This window comes from Glandiceps talaboti, chromosome 5 (genome assembly GCF_964340395.1).
Source record: "Glandiceps talaboti chromosome 5, keGlaTala1.1, whole genome shotgun sequence".
Lineage (NCBI taxonomy): Eukaryota > Metazoa > Hemichordata > Enteropneusta > Spengelidae > Glandiceps > Glandiceps talaboti.
The window spans coordinates 15,666,632-15,678,247 of record NC_135553.1 but is presented as its reverse complement, the minus strand read 5'-3'; the positions used below and the strand labels follow the sequence as shown (position 1 = coordinate 15,678,247).

General features: G+C 38.4%; 1 protein-coding gene across 3 annotated transcripts in view; it reads left to right on the top strand.

The window, feature by feature from the left end:
* The first annotated feature begins 4,630 nt into the window (after positions 1-4,630).
* The window catches only part of LOC144435214 (extracellular serine/threonine protein kinase FAM20C-like), a 36,533-nt gene continuing 29,547 nt past the window's right edge, over positions 4,631-11,616 (top strand). For 2 of the 3 annotated variants that reach the window (XM_078123795.1, XM_078123794.1), the window contains exon 1: positions 4,631-5,530. In XM_078123795.1, coding sequence (XP_077979921.1) covers positions 4,914-5,530 — 617 coding nt within the window. In that variant the 5' untranslated portion in view covers positions 4,631-4,913. Of the gene's footprint in view, positions 5,531-7,845; positions 7,854-9,265; positions 9,276-11,616 lie in introns of all 3 variants that reach the window. The other variant, XM_078123796.1, reaches the window with a different exon arrangement.

Below are 11,616 nucleotides of genomic sequence, written 5' to 3'. Positions count from 1 at the left end.
CACACTGTATAGTATAAGCAGTAAGCCTGTGCAATGAGTCACGTGAATCACATGTACGGGACAAAATTTAAAGATTAAGTCCGGTAAACATGTCTCCTGTGTGTTACGTCACACACACACACACACACACACACACACACACACACATACACACACACACACACACACACACACACACACACACACACAACGACACAGACACCTACAAGACTACATCAAGTAAAACACTAAAAAGATTTGATAAGACTTGATATCTTCACGTTTCTAGGCTTGATTGACTTGTGTGAATCATTACAGATCGTTTCAGATATATCATATTACCAAACAAGCATTGTGAAATAGCACACACGGATACGTGTACTTCAGAACTCTAGCTTAAAGTACAAAAATAGAATGTAAAGTCGATATATGTCAATCAACTCACATTAACAGGTGGGTCACGTGACAACGTGTAATATCCGTTATCGTGTGTCATTGTCTACTTGGCCGTATGTCGCACGTGATGACGTGAAGATGACTGGTATAGAACAGACAGAAATTAATTAGAATCGTATTCCCTCGGGATGATGTTCATTGACACCTGTCAATCACTTGTACATGTTTTCATACTGAGTTGCTTGAAAGAAGGTGAAGTAGAATTCGTGTCTTTCATAGTTTTGGGTCGGTATGTTTTTAGTCCTTGTTTTGTTGTTTCGAGTGTACGTGCTTATGTTTCGTTAACATTTGCTCTGTACATGTCGATGTATTGTGGCTGGATTGATGGTAGATTGTTTGGACTCACAAAGACAACCCAAGTTTTAAATGCAACAGTTTAGGTTTTCAAAAAATATGTAAGACGAATGAGTCAAAGCCGACTAGGATACAGACAAACTAGTCACCGGCATAAATCCGTATTTGTTTGGCACCATGTGCTACATTTCAACAGAGCGATCTGAGATGCCATGAATTATTACCAAAATATGCATGGTAACATCTCTGTCACGGTGAATTTCACAAATTATAATCGATTTTTCATGCTTGGGAGTAATTGATTACGTACATGCCAAAAGGAGTGAACTTCGGAGATAATTAAGAGAGGAAACTAAACGTCTTCTAGACGTATTGGCTAGACTTGTTAACCTGAGGAAAGAAATTAAAACAAAATGATGAATGCCAATGTGATCGAAAAACAAATGTATACGTCAGAGTCAACTTGACTGTCTGTGCCCTTAATTGGATTTGTACCTCAGGTCAAAGGTCGTACCTATACAAGATATAATGCTATATGCACTATAGTCCAATTAACGATAGGGCCAGACTGAGTGGGGGGGGGGGTGTGCTATAAAATTATCGAGAATAAAATATGTAATATTTTATGTAAACATTATTTGATGCAAGTGTACAATTCATTATGGAATGATAGTAAATCTTATAATACCACTTATATACAATACAAGACTTAGTATTCGTATTAGTGACTTTGACCGCATCGGTTACCATGGTTATCGGCGGATGAATGACTCTATAATCCGACGATGTGAAGTCTCTCGACCGCCAACATACAGGCTGAGACAGTACAATCAGTCATGTATAAGTCGCCAATATACGAATATATCACCCGGGAATATCACATCATTGATTTTATGATCGCGGTTATCTGTGATAGTTGAACTTTGAAACTATGTAATCTGTACAAATTTTGAATTTAACCAATGTGTGAGAAGTGAGATTTTTACATGGAAGTATTTTCCTGTTCATTTAGTTGCTATTATTCGAGTGCATTCTTGGTCTGAATACTGCCTATTAGTTGACTGGCTCTGATTTGACAAGTTTTTATAGGAGTGTACACATGGCTATGACCTTATCTGATTTATAGTATGTAAATTTATTCCTACTGATCCCGATAACCTCTAGCCCACTATCAATCTATGTTATCTTTTGGTGCCGTTACTGTATCCCAACCCATCACGTCGCCTTCCGATATCGTACTCTATGTCATCATATATGCTCTGAAACAGTTCACTTTACCCGGTCATTAACACAGTAACACACACTCTTAATCACTACAGACAACATAAATCATATCAGTACTCAGTCACCCCCCCCCCCTCTCTCTCTCTCTCTCTCTCTCTCTCTCTCTCTCTCTCTCTCTCTCTCTCACTCTCTCGCCGTCTCGCTGTACCTCTCTTCCTCTCTCCCTCTCTCCCCCTCTCCTTCCCTCCCTCTCCCCTCTCTCCCTCTCCCCCCTCTCTCACTCTCTCGCTCTCTCGCCGTCTCGCTGCCCCTCTCTTCCTCTCTCCTCTCCCCCTCTCCCTCCATACCTCCCTCTCTCTCATACGTCACATCTCTACTTATATGTATAACATAATTTCTTAGCGATTCTCTACATTTTTCGTTTAATAATTTAAATGTCTTGAAAGTACGGTTTGTCAAATTGTGAAGTTGAATTGAATTGACAGAAATGCATTTATTGTACTGTATATGAGCCTGGAGGTAGAATTAAAGATATGAATTAATATAGAGTCAAGGCGACCCAACATATTATACACTGCTCAATAAGTCTGTCTATAACACATGCAGACAGTGGAGGTCTAGTAATTTGTGTCAAAGTTTATCGGAGTGTAAGGAAAGGTTCGAAGGCCTTGCTTGTTTTTGCAGTAGATGGCCTAAAGCCGTACAAGTACATGATGTAACGTAGATTCGTCGTCTCCGGGTATTGTGTGTAAGGGGCGAGATCAATAGTTACTCAATGTAGGATAAAACACTTACTTAGGCCTCAGACCCCCTCCCCCCGCCCGCCTCTTTCGAACTAAATTGGCCAGTCAAATAGAAAATTGCTTCAAACCACACTAACAATTTCAAATCATCAGTATGTAGTACTATGAACATTACTGAGCCGGTATGTAGAGAGGGAAAAAATAGCTCTTTTGCTGACACTTTACTTTATTTTAGTGCCATGCATTTACTATTATAGCAAAAAATCTTCCTTTTCTCAATTTGGCATTTTTAAAGAAATACTTGCATTGCCATTTGTTGGTACAAAACATCCATTAAAAGTAAAATCAATTTTGTAGGATGAGAAAAAATATTTTGTTATCCTACATCGAACTATTATTTACCTCGCCCCTAATATCAGCCCTATCTTACAATGTAATTCTTGGATCTCCCAACTGTATTACTCTTGGGGTAAAACCTTGCAATATAAAAATAAATTTGATGAAAAAAATCAAAGAGAAAACATATATACGGGACAAAAAATCATTAGCTGTTGATTATTGCCAAGTTCGAGTTCAGCTGGTAACAGGATAAATACGGGTCAGGTTGATAAAGATGGTATCAGACATATAAAATGGGTTTATAGGATCCGGAATGATGGAAGGTTAAAGGTCATGGTAATAATCGCGGATAACTACAGGCCATGACCCTCAACAAGGCCGTTTTGGGTTAAATCTCAATTCTGAAAATTCAAATATTAAAATCCAAGTTCATGAATACCTTTTTCCTTGTGGTTGTTATTATTATTATTATTGTTGTTGTTGTTGTTGTTGTTGTTGTTGTTGTTGTTGTATCTCTTGTGACGTTATACATTAGTGCATTTACATTCATTACAAAATTGTCAAACTAAACAAAAAATAGAATCATTACTATCATTTTCAAAATAAAATTAGCGCTATAAGAGCAAGATCTCGAAATGTTCGTGGTAATAATCGGGTGTTCTCAGCATTTGTCAGGTAAATAGTTGAAACTGAAAACCATTTGTTTAACTGATAGTTGTACACAGGCTCCGTGTTTCCGGATCGAATACTTTCGTGGCAAACTTTATTTTGAACGATGCGACGACAGGGTTTAGGGTTTTTTTCCACAGGACGTTGTCAAGCAGCACTATTACGCAGCCCTCGTATCATTCACTCTGTATGACTGTTACTTACTCTATACATTTCCAGTACGTGAAGAAGATTTCCTTTCTCGAACTAATTATCAAAACAAAATGTCAGAGTATAAATGGACTATATATATTATTGCATTTTATCAACAATACAGATATTGCTGCCCTTAAGATCCAAGCCGTTACCATGGCAATAATAAGGAGCGATAAAACTTTATAATAAAACTGAGATTTCCCCACCGTATATACTATACTAATCAGTTTACATGTACTACACGGGTAAACATGTGGTATCGACTTTACTATGTACGTTATCATTTCGCTCGTATTGGAGTTCGACATGATGACACGCACGCTCGCACGCCGATGTTCAACGTTTAATATACTATTAATACTGAAAGCGTGAAGAAAATTCAAGATTTTCTCGGACGAATGTTGTATATGATTCATTTCCACACTTTCGAATTCATTTGTATAAAAGGCGCTGAACATTGAAAACACCGCTGTAGTTCTTTGAGTAGAAAGACCCCGAGGCCTCTGCATACGTTGCGTATACTAGTATCCACGGCGTGTGAGTGTGTACTATATATGCATTATGTTTCAACAGACATGCTCAGTACGGTACGTCTAAATATCTTTTCAATTCAAATGAGTTCACCTTTACAATATTCAGATGTGTTGTGACCTGCGGTTTGTACCTGTGTGATATTGTTTTGGATGCAAATCAGCTGAAGCCAGTCGGCCAATCAACACTGCGTGAAACACAGAGTCCGAAGTCGTCGAAATGACGTTGGAAACACCACGAAGCCATTGTTCATTCTTGTCGAAGCCATGATCAGTGGTGTGTATGTGTGTGTAAGGACATGTAATATACCCATAGCTGTATGACTAGGTGAAACTGTACTATCGCCGCTCTGTGCTAATTCTGACAGCCACAAATGCACGTCGACAACGTCAACGCCAACTTCAACGTCGGGACTTCTCAGCTATTGACGACGGGCACCGCCAGGAGGTGTGATTCACCATTCATTACATATCCACTGGCACTATGAAACTTAAGCAACGGGTAGTGGTCACGTTGGCTTCTCTTGTAGTATGTATGGTTGTGTTAATAGGCATGGAGAGTGGCTTTCGGCCACTCTCCGCGATACGTAATGCTGTAGCAGGGGAACCTCGACATCTCGACAATCAAGAGAAACAGAACGCTGCTTTAAACACACAGGATATACATTTCATACGTAAACAGTTGGGAAAGAGTGACTCGGCACCGGGGTCACCTGTCAAAGACGGAGAATCCGCTGCCAAGAATAAAGTCATAAGTCCCGAAGATACGGAAACGATTAATTTACTTAATAACATAACTCAAGAAGGTAAACCGTTGACATCTGAACAACTCGCTGCAAATCAAGGAAAACATGTTTATGATGACAATGTGAACGAGACAAACTTAGAACAACAACTCGACGATAGGCCCAAGGACAAACACGATGACCCCTACGCCGAACCCTTGTTGGCAGTAATCGGGGAGATGCGAAATAGGTTAGCAGAACCCAAGCTCGCTCAGAAACCATACACTGGGAAGTATGATGCATTGTTTAAAGACGGACCAATATCGAACCCGACACCAAGAGACTTTGAAACGCTGCTGAAGCCATACAAAACTCTGTAAGTACAAGATACATGTATTAAAGACGTGCGGTCGTGCTCTACTGTTCCGATTAGATTATTATCTCGTAGAGCTGACCTTATTATAGCAAGTTCTCTATTTCCAGTCCATGATTTCAGACTATCACATAACAATACACAGCATGTGCAATGATGTGGGCGTGGTTGAAGTAGTTTGAGCGTTACGTAATATTTCCTGTAATATTAATATTTATAACTTATATTTAACTATTGGGACATGTGTGTCGTGCGGGGGGGGGGGGGGTACCTCTCCATTTACAACTTAATTGTTGACTGTTTATTTTGTAATTAACTCACCCCCACCCGCAAACTCTATCGCTCTCCACCAATAGTGACGATGTGCCACCCCGGGGGTGCCACCTAGCCAAAACTGAGTACACAGACACTAGTCTAGTGGTCGTGTTCTGTTATCAATACAAAGTCTTTTTGTTAAGTTAGTGCTCAAATATTTGATAACTCAACCAAGTACAAATACATGTACATCAAAATGTCGTCTTTTCCATAGGACATCTCCAACCAGCAACTTAACTCCCATATGGTACGAAAGTCTCGTAAAAATGCTGGTAGTGATTAGTATGTCGTATGTATATACACATAGCATGCATAGTGGCAAGTGTTGATAGAATAGAAGAAAAAAGGCAAATACATGAATATGATATCGTTCAAATTTGCGTTTACCTCATTCCCTTTAGTTTGTCTCCTGTGTGTTTTCTCATATTTTCACTTGATTTTGCCGTAAGGGACCAATTGTTGTTTTCTCTTCATATGGATCACAGACAAGATAGAAACTTCTTCATTCGTTGTCTGTGTATGTATAGACAAACTGACCCACTACAATGCTGTAAACTGTAGCCTCTTTTACGGCATCGTCCTAGACGCTCCGCCAAGTTATTTCGCAGTGTCGCGGAAGAAATAACAGTTCTAGTTTGCGAGAATGCAAAAAAAAAACTACATTAAGACTCTGGGTGTATCCTTCTTTTGAAAATAAGGCACTATCAACCGGGAATGTGTATTTTTAGCATGCTATATAAACCAGCAAACCACTCAGATACTAGTAGATAGTACTGGCGTGATAACAGTTGATCATCATGACCATAGGGGAAATAATTTATCTTTAGTTTGCCAAAAAGTAAAAAGGGGACAATTCTAATCTTTGTAGTGGGGATTGAAAGAAAATATTCAATGATGAATACTGTGGTTTCTATCCTTTGTATGAGATGAATAGACTGCGATGTGACATGTTATTCTGATAGATACATGACAATCCAAATGAAATGTCAACAGAAATGTCACTGACGTAGTTATAAAAAATAGAAGGTGTGTTGGCATGCCAACGTATATATCATCAAGTGAAAGACATGATAACCTCCAAGACATGTCACACTATGTATGATGAACTTGAACTAAACGGACAAAGCCATGTAGATCGATCAGTCTAATACATGTAAGCTTAGTAGTTTGGCTGCAACCTCAGACTGTGATATCAGTTGACAGTTCGTCGACAACGTGTCTTGAACGTTTAAATGGTATCTCTTCTTGGAATTGTACTCAATGACCTGAGGAAATTTTTCATGTGCCACCGATTTTTTTTCTTTTCACGGCGTATCCCTTGATTATTTGTCGCGGAAAATTTTCAATAACGTTCTTTCTAATGCCCTGAAGATGCACTGTCTGCAACCGGAACATTTTTTTGAAACTGTCTTGTTAGATATAATATTAGACATAATCGTAATATTGTACACCCTAAACAGTATTGAATTACCTGTGGGTAAACTTATTTGTGTAGCAGTACACATCACATGTACATGGAACAGTACATCCAGCAACTTTTGGTCCGCTCCCTAACCCCCCCCCCCCCCCATACGCGATTACGATTTGAGCTATTACAGTCACTGCATAAAGTATGGAGAAAATCAACTATTAATTCACATGTACAATGTCTAAGTAGTGGCATTTTAACAATTTTCAGTCAACATAGTTTTGATTATATGATCGAAATATGACATTCCAGCTAGTAATAATTATAGTTTTAAGCGGAATAGGATATGGTAGTAGTTCGCCACGATGCCGTATTACACATGCTAGAGAAATCTCTCCTACCCACCATGCATGGTCTCCTAAGTACCAGTATGTGGTACAACACACACACACGTTATACGCTAGCGTACACACATCGCAGCTGTGATGACCGAATTAGCATGATATTGATATTTGATATTGAAGTTATGATATATTAGTGAATTGATGCGTGTATTCTCTCGTATGCCATACATACCAGCTTAGTTAACTACGAGTGAACACGGTCAAACTCAACCTTACAATTACAGATACTATGAGTAACGCGGAATGGTATTGAACAGTAAACACCTGTTACTATAGCGACCCATGTGTATAAAGTACACCTTACCTCGGTACTGTATTTTGTGAAAAGTCAGTGCGATCGCAACGTGAATGTAATATCTCCACATAGCATTGTTTCATTAAGGTATTGAATTACATTGTGCAGACAAGGTCTAAATGTTGCTAGACGACACGTTGTCGTGTGTACAGTCATGTACCTATGTCACTACACTCCGTCAACAGTCCTATATTTTCAGCAAGCTATTAAACAAAAAAAACATTAATTCTGACAATTTAATATGGATTAGATTCGGTCCTGTTGTAGTTAGGGCCAATGTATGTCTTGAGGGACTATTTTGCGAATGTTTATTTTTTACGAGTTCCGTATTCATCTTTCGTCTCATGTGATGTAAGGGGCTGATGACAATCTATACGCATGACCCTGGTGACAGCAATGTCCCATTTATCTCCGATTTGTCGTACACGTGGCTTACATGTGTATGTCAAAATGTTATGGGAAACTATGAATGCTTGTACCATGTTGACGTAGGCGACTTCAACCAATTTTCAATTCAGTGATCGTTTCTCAGTAATGTGTTTCTTGTAAAACTTAAAATTGCCTGCGATATTCTGTCGTTATTCTATTATGTCTCGTCTGTAGTAGCTACATCACGTCGTTCAATCTATACACTTCAATATATTGCCATTAAATAGCGAAAGGTCCGCTGGGTCGATACAATACAATACAATAGAAATACAATTACACGTAGTCAATTGATCAAATCATTACACATTTATTTCATCCATATTTGCATCATCGATGTCTACAACCATGAATAAACATCATGGCTACATGGAAATTATATTATCCTGATAAATAAAATATGATCACTCATTCTCATGAAGATTGTAGTCTTAACTAATACCCTATCGTCGTAAACCACAGCCTCTTTTACGGCACCATCCAAGATATTTCGCAGTATCACATAGGAAATATCAGCTATGTGGTTTGCGAGAATGCTGATGCCATACCTGTCTGATTGATTTATACTAGGTAGAAATCGAAGAGAGTGGACATGAAAGTCTGTATAACTTACCCGCTAAATTATATACACAAATTTAGTGTGTTTTAACAACTTCAAATAATATGTTAAATAAATATTAAAAATGGAGTCGAGCACGATATTGAATGTCAGGTGCATGTACATAGCATTGAATATGTTTACGCAGCTGTGTGCCTTCTATACTAACTGAACGAGCAACGTGTTATAAGAGATTTGTCTTCTATTTTGTGTATACATGTAAGCGTCATAGACATTACCGAGACACACCCAGTCAAGGCTGTTCTTCGATTGTTCATAAGAAACACCAGAGGTCATTCGAGGTTCCCCTACATCACATCGCGAACGTTTTTAACGTGGCACATAATAATACAATTAGGTTTATTACACATATACGTACGAGCGAGAAAAATGAAGTCAGTGTACAGTGGCTGTCGTTGCTACAATTGTCGCTGTCGTTGCTAATGTTAATTATTTTGAGAAAATATTAGGGACATTTCATCTGTTATAATGCATTTAGATATCAACAACCGCACGATTTGTTTGAAAGCTATGAAATACTACAACGAGTAAAGCCATGCAGAATGAGATGAAAAACAAAATTGGAAAAACCCTGATAACAAACTGTAATATGTACAAAGATAATGTACCTGGGTATAAGAGCGTACTAGAAAGGCGAACAAAGTTGTAAGAACGATGAGGAAACGAAATATTAATCGGATAACGTATCAATACATCATTCATTATTAGTAATAATAATAGTACATATCTCGGACTAATGATGATGAATATTACACGGAAGTTTGTCAGTTTAAATTTCCTTCCCACATGTTAACTTCTAAATATTGTATGTATTTGCCGGCTAGCCTTCTAAAAGCATTCTTCTGAAAGTATAATTTCGTATCAAAGTGTGTATGCATGCACGCACAATAATGCTGTATCGACAGTGTGTACCCCGTTGAGATGTGTAGGATACTTTCCTTGTCATTGTTTAAAACAAAGACACACCCATTTCTTCAGTCTTTGAAGTTACCGTTACAATGGATTATACAAGTTTGTTGTATTTCTTTACTCAGTTTTGTGTCCCAAGGTGACCTAGAAGTCAATGTAAGGTCAGATTTATCAGATAAACAATGGCAGCTAGGTTCGGTTCGTCAGTTCATTACAGCGGACGTGATAGGTATTGCCGAAGTGGTGCTCCAACATCGTCGTAAACCACAGCCTCTTTTACGGCACCGTCCAAACACACATCGTCGTAAACTACAGCCTCTTTTACGGCACCGTCCAAAACGCGTTACGTGTCGCGGAAGAAATACACCTCAGCTCTGCCTCTGGTATGCAAGAATGTGCTGCACTCGATGTCTATGTGTCTGTCGGTCATGTTAGTCCGTGTGTCCGTTAACGATATCTCTGTCAGTATAAAGCCTGTGTTTCTGTCTGTCTGTCTGTCTGTCGATACGTCTATCCACCTATCGGTCAGTCTGTGTGCAGAGTCGATTACGCCTACCTATTGAAATGAAAAATGTGAATTTTAAACCAGGTTTCAAGGAATGGCTTTCCAACGTTGATATCTGTTTAAAGGAGATTTACACCAGGTGTTACAGCATTTCACTGACACATTGTAGAATATCTATAAAACTTTGTAATACCATGGTAATTACCGACAGCTAGACAAGTCTGTCAATTTGGGTTCATAGTACACCTTATTATGAACTTTAAAACATAATATATTCATATTGTAATGCCACAGACGATAAACAAGTACTTCTCAAAGTCAACTAATCATAATATATACATGCAATGTTGTCATGCAACAGACAATAAATATGTACTTCTCAAAGTCTAATATACTCGTCGTATACTAGTACTCATAAAATGCTACAGAGTGATGGTAAATAAGGACAAAAGCAAACATTTGAAACGATAATATCGGAAAATATGACCAGTCATAAACTCCATATTGAAATAGAAGCTATACATGGGAAAGGGGGCGTGAGGACTCTTGTCGCTGGAAAACTCAATATGTTGACAAAATCATACGTTTTCCCCAGGAATAAAAACAGGCCGTCACTATAGTTCTGTTATGATTACCTCTCTGATTCAATGCGTTCTATCAATCTTGATTTCATCTGAATACGATAATTCTTGATAACATCCCTCGTTACGATGAATTATTGTAGTACTTAATACACACGATAGTGATCTCGACGTTATGTTTTCAACTTCATCATCTGGGGTACACACGTACAACCATCGAAGTACAGACGTCAATCTCAGCAATTACTTCATCCGTCTGATTATTGTACTTGTGATAAAGTTGATACAGTTGCATTTTTCTCGTCGTGATTTCATAGAAGGTGGGTAAAATGATATAGAATTACAAGCTGCAATTGTGTGTTGCGGGGGGGGGGGCAGGGGGAGGGGAGACAACACTAGACATATAGATTTTCTGTAGACTTTTTCCCATCTTTGCATTAAAGTGAATGTTACTTCCTATCATTAGGAACAAACCACAAACTACACGTGTCCTTAACAATTTACTAAAATATGAAATAAAAAATTAAGAAATTTTAAAAATTACCCGAACTGTTCTTACCGTCAACTTGAACATGCGTATTGTTTTGCATTAGCTACAAATTAGTGAGGACAGTCTTGTTGGCGAGT